Source organism: Psammomys obesus, unplaced genomic scaffold, assembly GCF_907164565.1.
Source record: "Psammomys obesus unplaced genomic scaffold, mPsaObe1.curated_primary_1811, whole genome shotgun sequence".
Classification (NCBI taxonomy): Eukaryota; Metazoa; Chordata; class Mammalia; order Rodentia; family Muridae; genus Psammomys; species Psammomys obesus.
This window is the reverse complement of record NW_026590663.1, coordinates 2659017-2675616: the sequence shown is the minus strand read 5'-3', so window position 1 is coordinate 2675616 and position 16600 is coordinate 2659017. Positions and strand designations below refer to the sequence as shown.

General features: G+C 36.6%; 1 protein-coding gene across 5 annotated transcripts in view; it reads right to left on the bottom strand.

Annotated features, from left to right (window-relative positions):
* Ptprz1 (protein tyrosine phosphatase receptor type Z1) overlaps window positions 1–16600 on the bottom strand; it is a 176234-nt gene that overhangs the window by 51179 nt on the left and 108455 nt on the right. For all 5 annotated transcript variants that reach the window (XM_055608131.1, XM_055608132.1, XM_055608133.1 and 2 more), the window contains exons 9-11: window positions 10030–10214; window positions 8903–9029; window positions 1800–1846 (exon numbers count right to left, since the gene is read on the bottom strand). In XM_055608131.1, the coding sequence (XP_055464106.1) occupies window positions 1800–1846; window positions 8903–9029; window positions 10030–10214 (359 nt within the window). The remainder of the gene's footprint in view (window positions 1–1799; window positions 1847–8902; window positions 9030–10029; window positions 10215–16600) is intronic.

Below are 16600 nucleotides of genomic sequence, written 5' to 3'. Positions count from 1 at the left end.
ATCTTTTCCTTGTTGGAACCTGAACAGAAATGTTGGGTTATTTCCCCTCCTCCTGTAGAGGAACCTTTAACTATAGCATGATAGACTGTAATAGATGTAGATAGAGATATGATTTGAAAACAATGCAAGTTACTTCTCTAATGACAAGATCCGCTTGTACTTGCAGTACATGTAATTGGTGAGACTTAAGATGATACACATATATACACATATGTATACATACACACATACATGCTTTTAATTACTTTTGATTAGGGAAATTTTGGGGTCTTTTGTGGGATAACCTTTCAATATTTCCTTTCAATATTCTATTAACGCTGTTCTCCAAATTCATAACCTGTTAACCTCTGTTACATTTCTCACCCTAGATAGGAATCAAGCTTGATAACACTCAGGCTAAATTCCCCCTTTTATGTGGCTTTCTAGTTCAGGCTATCTGGTTTGAAAAGGAACATTTTACCATGTGCTGTCTTAGCTTAAATACACATAGATCAGAGAATGTAGGACACAGAAAGAATAAAAACATATAAATTAACGGGAAAATGCACACCTATATATGTCCTTTAGCATCTCTAATCTTACACTGCTAGAATTTATGACCTATTCATACAACTAAATGTTATAAGAATATAACACTGTAGTTTTATATAGGAATTTTTTAGTAATTAACATTGGAAGATTTCAAACAACTTTTGTAAGCTTCTCCTGAGGTCTTTTTAGTGTCAATATTAATTAAGAATAAAAATAAACAGGAAATTGTAATCACAGCAATTATAACGAAAAGTAATTGAATACTGCATTTCACGTGAGATGGAGCATAACATCATTTATTAAATTACTAGAACCAGGGGTGACTTCAGTTTATCAGATAAAAAGAATTTAGCAACACAACAAATTTTTTCCCCTTTTTTTTTTTGACTTGGTTCTGTTAGTAATTTTAGGCATTATCTATACACATGAGAACATGATCATATACACATACAAAGCTACTTCTAGATAAATCTTGTGAGCTCTTGTTGAAATGTAGAATAAGTATTTGAGTAAGAAAACCCACTGTAAAAAAAGAGTAAAAAGGATATACAAATCATTGAGCTAATTGTATACGTAAAATTACTGACTTCAATTCATTACTGGGTAATAGCAGTAGTTATCACCTTTTCATTGCTCCCACACAATTTGTACTTATGCACACATTGATATCATCCAGAGCAACTGGTTTGAAAATGTAGTTTCAGTTATGGTGAACAATACATTTGGGGTTAGGTCAAAATACAGTTTCACTCAGCATTGTTTTCTCTCACGTCAAAATAGTAAGAAAATGTTAAAATTTGTTGATATTCCCAAATGTTTCTTTACTTGGAGGACACTGTGCTAGAAACTTATATTTTTATATGAATAGCTCAAATACAATAAATAAATAAAATTCCATTTATTAACTGGTCATATTTATTATGAGCCTATCAGTGATTGGCTACTTATAAACTGTAGCAATAGTAAAAACTATAAAAATATTACTAGAAAAAAAATTTGAATGCTAAAGAGTTTCAGTATAGCTAAAGCTTATAGCTACAGTTATTTGTAAACTTGATTAACTTCTTTTCCATTATAATAATTTATTGGTATTACACTAATAAAACATCCTCCAGGTTTGTTGTAAATCATACATGCTGAGCATGTGACAATAAAGCCTAGGAATTCACCCAGCAGTGAAGCGTGCGACAGTATCTAACAAAGCAAGCAATAATTCAAGACCGGCTTTTAAATTTTGAAACATTTAAATATAAAAATAACTATAATACCTTGATTATTTCTTCAGTTCCAATTAATTCAGGAAAAAGGTCAAGTTCTAAAAAGTTAAAAACAATATTGTTAACAGTTTTAATTCAACGCCAGCGGCCTTGTAGGCTTATCTTTGGGTAGAAAGAGAAAAAGTTAAAAAGAAAATTGAAATATTACTGGCTTTGAAAACATCGCAAAGTAATAACGTCAAATTCTAGTTCTCAACACTGTGGAACAATCCACAGCGCTACAAATGACATGTGACAACATTTGCATTGGCCTGCATCTTCTACTCAAATTGTCTTTCCCAAGCCCACCCTGGCTCCCATCAAAGCTAAGAAGGAAAAAAAAGGACATGGCAGTGGTAAGGCTGAACGTGAAAACGAGCCTACTTCCTCATCTGTGCACCACTAGCGCGGACAGAAGTAGAACTGCAGGCGACAGGGATTTCTAGGGACTTGGGTAGGATTAATTTCCCAGTTTAGTCTACTTCCTGAACTTCTTCCGACCGAGGCTCCAGACCTTCTTTCTTACGCTTTTGATTTGTGCCTATACTTATTTCAGTACAGGGTCCTGCGCAGGAGGAGGGAGAGCTTTTCATCAGCGAGCTCCAGCATAGGATGACCGCAGGGGAAACTAGACAGGAAGAGCCGTATGTATTTTCTCCAGGGAAATTCAGCTAATAACATTTACGCTGTCGTAAGGAATTCAGTAACCAGATTCATTCAAGTCTAATTTTTATTTTCCAATCCAATCAGAATCAATGTATTTTTATTATTGTTTAAAAAGACCTGTTAGCAAGTGATAGAATAGGCTAAGAGTGCAGTGATGTAGCTCAGTGGCTGAGTGGAAAAGTTAAAGATCTGGTTCTTGCTGTCCGAAAAGGAATGTGGCACACTGACAAATTACTGGGAGCTGGTGGATATTTCTCGGCTTCGGGCAAGTGTCTGGGTTATTTGGAAGCAGATAAGCACAGTGGCAGTGAGGGCTTGGGGGATTGTTATAGTGATATTTTTTACTATGTACAGGCTTTTATGAAGCTTCACTCCATTGGCAGTTTTTGCTCTGCTCCATCTTGATGTTGCTCTGTGTTTAAGTCTTTATACACTAAATACATATTCTAAAGAAATTCCATGCAGAACTGGACTGACATTAAATATTCATCTTATTTTGACTTTCCCTTCAATATGAACTATAACAAGTTCATTTTTATCATCAGAGACTCCCTAACTATTTATAAATATAAAAGCAAAAACTATGCTTGGGTACATGGATTCTATTTAGAAGAGAAATTACATAATGTCTATAAATGTACCCAAGTCCTAAGGTTTAAACTTAATACTCTTAAAAGCTTAGAAATTTCAGTTATTAACCCTTCCTAACTAACAAACCTATACTAATTTTCTGTACTATCAAAGTGAAGATCATAACTTGAAATACTCCTAGATTTAAATTAAACTCTATTATTTTTTTTCATAGTCAGTTTGACTATAAAAGAGTTTGGAAATTTTTACATAGATCAATTGTTCAGATTTTGTTCCTATGTAATTATTTCCCAACATCTGATTTTCATTCTCTTTATTTACAATGGTTCCACGTTAAAGTAATTTCAATTCCCTCAAACACCTGAGTCTTTGTCACCTTCATGAAGACCAACACGGGGAAAGTTAACAAAGTACACCGCACAGTGCCTGAAATGACCTTCAGCTTACTTTTCTGAAAGCTGCAGCTGGAGCAGAAAAGTCCACGTGTGTAGTAATGTTTGAATTCAGTCCATGAGACAATACTCGAGACCTCCCAGCAGCCACATTTTCTCGTATGCTTTGAACCATTTTAATGATAAGGGCACACCGTAATGAATTATTTCTTAATGAGGCATATATTTTCACTTTTATTAAAAAAAATCTCAACAATTGTGTACTCCTTTCTGTATGCCTCAGGAAATGTCTTTGATTTTTAAGGCTGTTTAACTTCATCTTTTTGATGGAAAAAAAAAAAACTAATTATTTTATTTTTTGTCAGGGTTGGGGTAAAGGTTGTCTTCCTTTCATTTCAATATTCCCACTGTGTATTGCACTTGGTATATTCTACCTTTTACTAGTGGGCATTAGTTAACCGCATGGATCAGGATTCCCTCAAAGTGAAATGTGTGTACTAATCCAACTATGGAACCTCAGAGTATGGGTGACTGCTGCTGTACTTTAGTTTGCTGTTTGCCACTGTAATTACGAGCCTTCTCTGGACTGTCTTAGGTACTAGAGCAGCCTGTGTGGCCCTCTCAATCCCATGTCAATCTCAGGGATGGAGACCTCAGCAGCTGGTGCTTTCGCAATGCCAAGGGCAAACTCTCTCTGGAAGATCTTTACTGTTTTTAAACTGGACTCATAGTTTTAATAGAAATTCTGGGGTGTAATAAATAGCAGAATTTTAGAAATGTGTTTCTTTTCAAGATTCCGAAGCCACACATCTGAGTATGAAGGGTTAAAACCCCAGCATCCAAGGTAGAGCTGAACAGTACCAATTCTCATATTCACTTCTCCTTACTGGTACTTTCTTAAAAAAAAATAGTAAGTAATATTTTATTTATCTGAGTATTATTGATACATAAAAAAGTTGACAAGTTATTTGGTTTACAGAATATCCTCACTTAAGCAAAATAGGTTCCAAAAAGGCTGGAAAAATATCTGATAGTGAATTTATGTCTGTGTCTGTTTTTTTTTTTATTTTTTTATTTTTTTTTCATTTTGAGTGAATACTTACAATTCACATTTGTGTAATAGCTCAAAAAACACAGGTGGTAGACTGGGTTTTGTGGCACATGCGATCTTATGTGTATTTAAAAGTAATGCATTAGTAGAGTATCAGAACCTTAATACACAGTTTCATAATACAAAGAAGCAACACTGATAAAGTTTAACAGTAAATTTTTAATGATTTTAAGGCAAGTTTCACAGTGCAAAATGTAAAAGTAATGTAGACTCCAACTGCCCCAAACTGTAAAGTAAGACATAATTACATCGTAGCTTTTGTAGCACGGCCTGAAGCAGGAGGAGGAAGGACAGAGGCAATAATGCAACAAGACATGGAGAGACAAACTGCAAAGCACACACTGGGTGGATAGCAAAGTGTGAGGATTCATTTTGTGACATGCTTAGATTTGACACATATAGTTATCAGAGCCTTAAAATATTTCTGTAAAAGTGTCCTCTACTCTGTATAGTCTTTATCAGAAAAGAGAATTAAACATATTTGTGTTAATTACAATGAAATAAACATATTCACGAATTATTCATTTGTAAACATAACTTCTTAAAATGTCTCTTAAAACAATATTTCCTTTAAGAGAAATATTTCTCAAGGCATCCTTGAAACTTTTAAATTATTTTCTTTATATGCATTTATGCTTGTATTTTAAAATAATGCTTGAAATAATAATGAATTCTAGTAATGGCAATACAAGAGGGTAATATTGTATCTTGTGGCAAATAAAATTAGGATGCACAAGTGATAAGGTTTAAAAATTATTGGTTTCAATACACAATTGAATCAAATTAGGACATCAAAGAACCTATTTAGAAGATTGGATTTTCCTCAGATATTGAGATCTATGAAAACATGAGGGTAATTATAAATTACACTTGTTTCATTTGATCAAGATCAATAAGCTATACTGAATTTGGAAAACATCTTATTGTAAATAACAACAGAGTAATTCAATGATGTGTATTATAGCATCACCAAGAAAAAGGAGTGGTATGGTAAAACGGCAACTTAATACACTCCTACATTAGCCACAAAAACAACACCATTTGTTAATTAGACAATTTTGCCCAACTGGACAGTTATACAACAGGCTGATACATATTTACTACTAATAATATTTTAGCTAATGTGAATTGCAAGTAAGTGAATTAAAATTCAGCCCTTAAACTCAGGAGGAGAAGTCTAAGGAAACTAGTATTTTCTTCATAGTTAGTAAGAAAACTTCATGCTTGAAATAAAACTGGTTCTTGATGAAGAGACTTTGGATGGGTATAGTTAGAGGATAGTTTATCTACTATGTTTATTAGCTTGGGTTCTCACACTTATCCAGTCAAACTCCACCCTATGCTAAAGCCCCAAATACTGTACAAAGCTCAAGCGCCTAGGGGACTATGACATCCATGAAGATTAAATGGTAGGTCCAACCTATTGTCCGATCATAGAAATGTTCAACAGTGTCCCGATCCTTTGGATAAATAGAAATTAAGTTGTATGGGTTATTATTTTGTACAAATGAGAAAATACTACAACAATTAGCAATGTGCCTATATAGACTCATTCTAAAAACAAAGCCCTCAGAGGTAGGTTATAGAGAAGACATCCATTTGATCATTCTCATATGCAGTAAGCATCTCAAAATGAAAACAAGAACAAAATTTTCAAAAAGTTGAAAATTTTGGCATAGTGGCCAGTGTAAGGCAGGACAAAGTGAGCCATTCATTCTTGTTTTTCTTGGGATCTGTTTTATGTACAGAAATGAGAATGATTTAACTAAAACCGTTAAGCAAATATGTCCAATATAATTCATACTAAAATGTGTCAATAAGACTCGGGGGATTTTTATATGATGCATTTTCATCTATTTGTATATGCCTGGCCAATCTGCATGATGCTTTCCTGTTACTGATGTCACTTTCTGGATAGATAAATGTGGGGGACTTTGGGCAAAGCTACTGTTTCCTGGGATATCATGATACAGAATACAATTGTGGTGATTTTTTGTGAGTTTCACTTTTAAATACAATTTAGCATTTATTTTCCATCAAAAAAACAACCCAATTTAAAAAAAAGCTAAATAAAGGCAGTTAGAACAATAACACAATGAAACACACTCATTACGTGAGCTCATGTCAGATTAAACTATAGCCACAGCCTTTAAACAATGAAAGCAAGGCATTTCCCTCTCTGTACATAAAACATAGTATGTCATAACTAGTCACTGAAATGAAAAACTTATAAACACTTTAATAACTAGAATCAGGATGGGGTGACCGAGGAGCATTCACATTTATGTATGTATATATGCATTTATGTGAATACGTGTATTGCGATGCATACCCATACATAACATTACACAAACACAACACAATTCTGACACTTGAAAACTCCTTTTAGTGATAAAAGGAAAGCTATATAAATTTGTAAATCATCAAATTATACCTATATCTTGATTAATTCATTGCATATGTTTGATATCAAAGATATTTTCCCTTAATGTTTAGAAAGGGTGCATGCAATTAGAAACAACTTTTGTTTCTGCAAAAAATAAGATATATTAAGAAAGAGAAAAGCACCCCCTATCAAATTACAGAAAGTGGAAAAATATTTAACTTTGAGAAGCTTTATATAGATATTTGAAAATACCTGACATGATCCTAGAGAATACTTACTACATGCTTTGGGGGCTGAAAAGAAAATAAATACAAATGAAACCAAGTCTTTTAAGTAAGTCTAAAATAAGTCTCACTATTCACTCGTCAATTTCCACTTGATGATTTTTGCAAACATGAGTAGATCTTGTTTTTCTTATTTTATAAGTGTTAAAGTATTCATATTAATAATAAATTTACAGATTGCCCAGCATTAGTTTTGCTAAATAGAGAATTCCAAGCTTCCTGAAATTACTTGAGAAACCAGACATAACATAAAAGAAGTTTTCCCTTTGTTCAAAAAGATATTAAATCAGTTTAATGTTTAAGTTTAGGAGAACTCTCCCCAATGATTTCCACAATGGCTTCACCAGTTTTCACTCCCATCAATAATGAGTATGGGTTCTCACCAGCATTGGTTTTTTTCCCCTAGACCCGCCTCGAGGAGAGCCATTCTGACTATTGAAAGGAAGGGATCATCAACCCACCCACAAAATCTTCAACCTCAAATTTACCCTGCCTAAGAGATGTACAGGGAGACAGGGCAGAGATTGAGGGAATGTCCAACCAATGCCAACCTGAGACCCACCCCATGGGTCTATTAACGATATTCTGCTATGCTCACAGAGAGGAGCCTAGTGTAGTTGTCCTCTGAGAGGCTTCACCCAGCAGCTGATCCAAACAGATGCTGAGACTCACACTAAATATTGGATGAAGCATAGGGAGTCTTGTAGAAAAGTAGGAAGAAGGATAGAAGGACCTGGAGGTGCCAGGACCTCCACAGCAAGACCAACAGAGCCAACTAACCAGAGCCCAGAGGGCCATGTGGAGACTGAAGCACCAACCAAGGACCATGCATAGACTAGACCTAAGCCCCCTACACAGATGTAGCAGACATTTAGCTCAAGCTTCATGTGGGTGCCCTAGTGAGGGGAACAGGGCTGTCTCTGACATGGACTCTGTTGCCTACTTTCTGATCACTTCCTCCTGGTGGGGCTGCCTTACAATCCTGATGTGAACTGATGAGCTAGGATTGGTGGGTGGCGGGGGGCTCCCCTTATCTGAGGAATGGGGGGGGATGGGAGAAGAGGGAGGGAGGGTGGGATTATTGACTATTTACTTCTGCACTATTGACAATCGCAGCCAATGGGACCAGCCTAAATGCCTATCAGCAGATTAATGGATGAGGAAAATGTGGTCCATATACACAATAGAACTAGAGTCACTCATTATATAAAAAAAAAAGACATTGGCAGGAAAAGCAGTAAAGCTGGAAAACACTTCATGAAGCTAAGTAACTCAGACCCCAGAAGATAAATACTATATTTTCCTTTAACATGTGAATTCTAGATTTTAGTTTTCATACATATATAGGGATAGGTTTGTACAGTTCCTAGAGCTAGAAAGGGAGTCCACGAGAGGGAAGAAGGGTGTCTTAAGCATGTGGAGGTATCAGATCATACATGACATGGAAGCAGAAGAGCGGCTACACCGGTAAGGACGGGACCAATGGGAGGGCGGAGGAGGAGAGGATCAACACAAACAAGAAGGTATGAAAAAGCTATAATGAAACTCCTAATTGTAATAAAATATAAACTTAAAAAAAACCACCCTGAAAAGCAACAAAGTCAGAAGGAAGCACATGTATACCCAGTAACCAAAATGGCTTCATTTACTCAGACATCAGAAGGGTATCTCAGGGAAGGACTCACCAGCATCCTCAGTAGGCATGTCAACTATCAGTTGGTCACTGTATTTTCCATATAAGCCATTGGTACATATGGCCACTATTTGAAGAACGTAACTCATGTTAGGTAGTAAGTTATTGAGAATAGCACCCTAGAAGAAAGATATTACAAATTATGCCAAAATGTTATCAGAAGACTATTAAGTGAAAAACTGACAATTCTCTTTATCCCAACTATATATGCCTGCATACAAACGCAAGTGTGTGCACGTGTGTTGTGTTTGCATGTGTGTACTCAGAAAGCAGAATGCTATCTTCTCTATGAATTATGAGAGGAAGTACTTGCTCATGAATTCCTCAGTTATCCTGTATCGTTACCTCTACATTATAGACAAATAAATTTAAAAGGAGCCATTTACTGTACCCATATGCTATCAAACATACTAATAATGTCAGTTTATTTAAGTTGGTTTCCAGGACCTGCCGTCTTGCTGCCTGAATGTGGAGCTCAGAGACTTTCTGGTGTGGTGGCATCTTCCAGATGAGGTGGTTGGCACCCACCACCTTTGGGCCAACCCTTCCCGACTAAGTCCAAGTCTAGCACTACAATGTTCTTCTGTGGAAGAACTCCGAGCTGTAATTTCTGTAAATCACATGCACGGCTAAGAGGTCCTTTCACCTTAGTCTGTTCCTCAAAGTTCTGACCTAGTTACGACTTTTCATTTGCCACCCTGGAATCTGATGGAATGCAAAGGACTTTTAAGTCCCTTATCTGTTTGTTTGTTTTCTTTTTCTTCTTGTGGTGGTATAGGGTGCACAATGTGAACAAGGTAAGATTCTCAGGCTAACTGTGAGATTTTACTTAGAGTGCTTAATTATTCTTTACATCACTTTATCATAAAAGGGGAGTGCACTAATAATGTCCAGTGTCTAAGTTTTCTGCATGTGTCCACCCCTCATAATGTCGAGTCATGATCTTCTTGCATTTAGTTCTAACTACAGACATCATTTATCACACCCATGTTCCCTGGAAACAACTTCACTCAAAATCTAGAGTGACCAAAGGCAAAAATACATAATTATTTGTAAGTTCTTACCTTGGAAGTCAAACTATAGTGTTATCAGACAGAAAGTAATTCATCTTATAGTTACCAAGTCCTGATAGCCATCTGTTAAAAACTCATGCTTGGTTTGGTCATTTCCCTCCAGTGGTTGGTACAGCACCGCAAACTTCTCAATCATGGTGTCATAAACAACTCGAGGTCTCTCCCATGTGACCAGAAGGCTGGTGTAATTTTCAGGGTCAGCCTGCACATTTTCTGGTTCTGAACTACACACTTCAGGAAAATAAAAAGTCAGTGGCATAATCATTTTTGTCTTCCTGGATTTGTACTAAGTAAAACATATTCAGTGAAAATTTTTTAATTGTTTTATAGTTTAATATGATGTAAAATATTATCTACCTTTTAACACAACACTTTCACTTGTGGTGATTTTTGTGTCTAAAATTGAACTCAGTATGTTCTTTCAGAACAAGGAGATTAATCTGGCTCACAGTTCTGGAGGGTGGAAGTCCTGGTGTATGAGACTTTAATGGTAAGGTCGAAGTCTGACATTTCATGATAGCCTTTGAGCTTGGTCTATAATGGTGGATCCCCTTACTCAGTGGGGTGCCCTCTCTACCTGAACCTGAAAACCTCTAAGGAGCATCACATAGCCCTCAGGGAGGATTACAGGCTTGTCCATATCCTGATAAGAAACTTGCTCAGCAAGCACCTGGGGATTCCTGGAAATACCCCACACTATGCTAAGGAGATTTTAGCTCTAAGCAAATGACTTTCAATTGTCCCTGGAGATTTTCTTCCACCCATAGGATAACTAAGTACTATGTTCTCCTTCTTGTGATAGGAACATGCTACTGTGTGTAAATGAGGTACTGTACCACTACATGTAAATCACGAATCCCTAGCACCTCTAGCCCCATTGAATCAAACATATTCACCCTTAAAACACCTCCCACTGTGCAAGGTTCATAAGTCCCTGCTTTCCCATGAAATGGATGTGTTGTGTACTCCGTGAAACTATGAGCTTTCCACCATGGCCGTTCAATTATAACAAGAACCATAGCTCCTTTTCTTTTGCTATTGCCCAAAACATGGTTTCCAGAGGATTTGGCATGGATATTCATTTGTGGAAACAATGTACATAGGATATTTTCAAACTTATGTCATCTGTATATGTCTCTTTTGAGACCTAACAAATATTCTCAGGAATTAGAAAAAATTCAAATATGATATATGATCTATAGTTAGACATTTTTGCTCTTAGAGAAACTTTGAAATAATTCAAAATTCCAACCCTAAAAAGCTGTAACATAACTAAAACTATCAATTTGGTGTTTGGGGGAACTGGTAATGAAATGCCCCTTTGGTATCATTAATAGTTTAAATAAATACCTATAGGGACTTAGGATATTTGTCTCATATGGAAATAGTATTGTGGAACATTTTTCACAACTTCTTAAAGTAATCCCAAGATCTTCCTGGGTGAAAATTGGGCCAAAAATTCAGTCCCGTCAGAAACAGTGTTGTGCCAGGAAGCATGTAGGTGTCTTAGATTAACCAATCATCATGGGTAAAACAGCTGAAAATATATCAGCAGCTGCTTCAGAATGTGACCCAAAGGGATTTTTTTTTTGTGTCTGTTCTAGTTTTTAGTTTGTCTCATAAACACATGAGGGCAACGATGACTAGATTCTCTGCACAAGTAGGCTGACTTCAACACAGTGTTGTTAGCAAATTTAGCAGATCAAGTCTGTGTTTGCAGTGGTACATTAATTATCCACAAAATATAAGCATATGCTTTAAATAAGTACATGGATAAATTTACATGAGTTAGAGACTTTTTTTTCTGTAAACGAGTAATGTTGTTTTTGTTTGGGGAAGGAGCTTAGAGTGAGGTGTTCCTTTAAGCATAAGAGGAAAATTCCTTCATTGTGAAAAAACTGTGAATTCAGACCAAAAATATATTCTAAGTTTAGACTATATCATATATTTCCATCTGTGACACTTCTGTGATTTTTCCACCAGATGGCAGAAGACCATCAAACCATCTCAAAATGAGAGCCGCTCATTAAACTATTATTGGAAAACATTATCTCCTTCATCTTAGAGGAGTGTACCTGTAGGTGAAAGAGGCTTCCTGGCAGTATAATTTGTAGATTTTTCTCCGTTAAAACAAATCCCTCTTTTCAGAGAAGAGGGATGCTTTAAAGTGATCTACATTTATAAGATGTACTCTTTAAAATTCATTAACTTAATGTACCACACAAAACAGAAAGGTCTTGAGAAAAGTAGAAAGGGTTTGTTGAGCTAGGCCCAAAGGATTCTTATCTAACTTCCCTGGCTTGTCCGCATCTGTCTCTTCTTATTCTCACAAATAGGAGATGTTTCAGATGTTAACCATCTATGTTAATATGAAGTGAGACTTTTCAAAGAAAGTTATATTTCCTTGAGAGTAGGTTCTCAGTTCTTAGCTGTATTACTTATAAATAACATGACTAATATAGTAATATTAATAAGTGACTAATATAATAATATGAATAATATGAACTAACTATGATATTATTAACTATTAACTAATAATATGAACTATGAACTAACATAGTCATATTAGTTATTTTAATAGTTTGGGCTTGTATATTTTCCCTTTATTTCTTCATTCCCCCTTCTCAACTCTCTGAGGATTCTCTTCACCTTCCTAACCACCCAATGTCATGTTTTCTTTCTCTAAAAAATTGTGGAATTGTATTGGCTCCTGAGCATAGGCCCTTCCTTGGGTGCAGAAAACTGACTTTATTTCGCCTAGCAGTTATTGGTTGGCAATAGCTCCTTGGCTAGAAGTGGGACCTCGTGCCTACTTCCACTCCTTTGTGCTGGGATTTTGTCCGGCTTGAACTTGCGCAGGTCTTGTGTGCACTGGCACAGTCTCTGTGGGTTCTCAAGTGCACCTGCTCTTCTGTGGCTGGAAGACACTGTTTTCTGATTTCTCTGGCTATTATAATCTTTCTTCCCCACTTTTCTGCTTAAATCTTTGAGCCTCAAGGGGTGTGACAGATTTCACTGAAGGCTGAGCATCCCAAAGTCTCTTGTGTTCTATATTTTGACCATGAGTAGGTTTCTGTGCTAATTACCATACACTGCAAAAAAAGAATGTTTATCCAGCGCAGGTTGAGTCATTCACTGGTTTGTGCATATGAACATGTTTCATTAGGAGCTGTTTTATTGCAATGTTTCTTTAGAAGAAGAATAGTAGTAGACTTTTCCCTAGGGTTTATGGCTTATCTAGCCTCAAGTTCATGGTCTCATTGACAGTGTGTATGAATTCCATCTTGTGGACTGGGCCTTAAGTCCAGTTCTTAAAAAGTGGTTGATTACTCCTGTAATATTTATGCCACCATTATGCCAGTGGGCATATCCTGAAGGCATCTCATTTTTGTAGCTCTGAGGCTTCATAGCAGATGAGATAGAGGATTTATTTTTCTCTTCTGGGACCCTGTATAGCACCTTCAGGCAGCATGAATGCAAGCCGGAAGGGTGATGCTTCCAGCCCGGAAGGGTGACGCTTGCAGCCAAGTCGCGGCTAAATTTCTCCATGTTCCTAGACACTAAGCACATAGTGTCTTGAGCAATAGGATCTTACTATTAAGTTCTGGAGAGTAATGAGTACCCATGGCAATTGTCGATGTTTGGACCTCCTACTGGACCGTATTAATGACAACTCAAAAATATGTAAGCCATTCTTGATTCTTGGGTCTTTTATTTGGTTGCACAACATGTCTAGTTTGGGTACTGTCACCTTTCCCCCCCATAATCTGGCAACCCAATTTAAACTCCTTTTAGATATGTACATGTTTTAGGAGGCTTCTACAGCAGTAGGTGTCTATATGGCTTTTTGAAAAAAAAAATCTTTTCTTCTCTAGAAGATCCCCGCCCCCCATGACTTACTATCTAACTCACCTCTGTGGGTTGTGAAACACATATATCTTGAGATTAATTTTAATTAAAACATTATTTTTAAAGCATTTCTTTTGCTAATTGATAAATAATAATTTAGTAATATAAACCATCAGCTAAGCTTTATTCTTTAATTGTTGAAACAGAGGATTTAAAGGGATAAAATAGATGTACTTTAAAATGTACTCAAGAGAAAAGTCAAACTTACATCTATGCACTGTGATCTTGTCAAAGCATTGATCTTTTAAATAACCATCTGATTGATTTATTTCATAGATATAATTTGTTCTTTTGACATAAAATTAGGCAATAACCATAATCTAAGTATTAGATTTGAACTAGTATTTTGTTTTCTTTGATGCTGTTCTAGTGACATTAGTGTAGTTATTATTTTTATTTTAGATGACATGAATGTGCAGTGTGTATGTCCCTGTGTGGAGCTGTACACGTTGAGTGCAGGCGATGGTGGGACACAGAAAGGAGTGTGGCCCCTCTATAGCTGAAATTATAGGTGGCTGTGAGCAGACCTCTGTTGCTGATGGGAGCTGAACCCAGGGCCCCAGCAAGCCTATTCAGCACTGTTAGCGGTAGGCTCTCTTAACCCTTGAGCCATTTCTCCAGCCTCCAAAATTAGTGTGATTATTTTATTAGGAAGTTATAAACTCTACTAAGGCAATTATCTGGATTGAAAATCAAGAAGTCCTTCTTAGATTAGTATGTAGTTAGACACTAAATAAATGCTAACCATAATTTAAACAGTAACAGTTATATATATGTAGGCAAAAGGGCTCCCTACCAGATCTCCTTTATCAGGGAGTCATTTGTGTTCTGGATTAAAAACAGTTCTAACCTTCCAACCAGGTTGGTTCTGGTTACTACTGGTATGTAGGTGCAGCTGTTGCTCCTGTCTCTTGGAAGCTCATCCCTGCTGTAGCTTTCTAACACTGGCATTCAGAAAGTCTCACATGTCTTTAGTTTATAAACTCTAGACTTCATTCATGGAGAAAGGCACAATAAACCAGAAATAAATAAACACCTGTTACTTAAACCAAATGGGGTCGTGCTCATCAAAAGTCATGTGTATCCACTCAAGGTTGTATAGTATCACATTTGGCTGTCATAAAGTAGATAGGTAATTATTTATTATATTGTATGAAACAACATGTACTACACCAAGAAAGAACCAAAAGATTAATAGGCAAAGTGCTGAATATCTTGAGGACAAAAGGGAAAGACAGGAAAAACAAGAACAAAAAAGGAAAAGATAGCAGAAAAGAAATGGGGGAGAAATACAAGTTTTTTTTCCTGGTTGTGTGTGACAAATCTCTCTGTGAAGCAAGAACAACTATGCTTGAGTTCCCTGTGGCCTTCCTTGTTCTAGGGTGCGTCCTGAAATACATGAAGTTTGCCTGGAGAAAGAGGGCCTATTCTGAGTTGCATCAACTATGGCTAAGACTGTGGAAAGGTAAGAAAATTCAGGTAGGTGGGCTTACAGGAGTCATAAATGCCACCAATGTATGCAAATATACTAGATTCTCTTCTCTAGGGACTGAGAGGAACTGTATCAGCAGTTTAATTTGTAATGCATGGTCCTCTAAGAAGTAAATGATCTTTTGTTTTTGTTTGCTCTCCTGACTATAATTAGAGCTAGTGCTATCTACATATGACATTAACAAACACTACTTAAAACTACCAACTTTCCCGAAAGTAGGTTTGCTAATGTCTAATTCATAATGATGTATTTCAGGAAACGGTAGAAAATATCTTGCAGTTCATTGCCTTATGCTACATAGTTTAGATACATTATGCTACAAAGATACTCCCAACATGCTCTATGTTTTGAAAAGCACACTATATTCTATTGCTTTAAAATGTTCGCATTAAATTTATTACAGTGCTAACTAACACTTGAAGTATGTTCATGATTCTATAACAAGTTATTTTAGGTGATCACCATGCACATTTTGCAGAGCTCCATTTCTTCCTTGCGACTTCTTGTTTTGATGCATATGACACACGACAACAATAGCCGTCAGTGACTCCTCAGCTCGCTCATTTGAAGCACTGTAGTGCATCGCAAAGTTTAGCTCATTTTGAATGTCACAGCAGCCCTTGGAGGGGACTACGTTAATTCCTCTAATTTGATAGGTGAAGACATGGCAGTTTCTAATATCAACAACTTGTGATTTGTATGTGACTAAGTACTGGTGCTGAGTTTGGGAGTAAATGCTCTGTGGTCTTTGAAGCTCAAATTGGGTTTCTTGTATGCTTTAAGAAGCCCTAGGGAAAAACAGACTAAAATCTGTACACCTAAAGAAGCTAAGCAAGGAGGACCCTGGTAAGAGGATCAGTCCTCACTCAGAAAGGGAAGAAAAGGGAGAAAACAGGGACCACAACAAGAGCCTACCACAGAGGATCTCTGGAAGACTCTACCCAATAGGGTATCAGAGCAGATGCTGAGACTCATAGCCAAACTTTGGGCAGAGTACAGGAAATCTTATGAAAGAAGGGGGAGATAGAAAGACCTTCAGGGGACAGGAGCTCCACAAGGAGATCAACAGTACCAAGAAATCTGGGCCCAGGGGTCTTTTCTTAGACTGATACTCCAACCAAGGACCATGCATAGAGATAATCTAGAACTGCTGCACAGATGTAGCCCATGGCAGTTCAGTGTCCAAATGAGATCCCTAGTAATGGGGACAGGAACT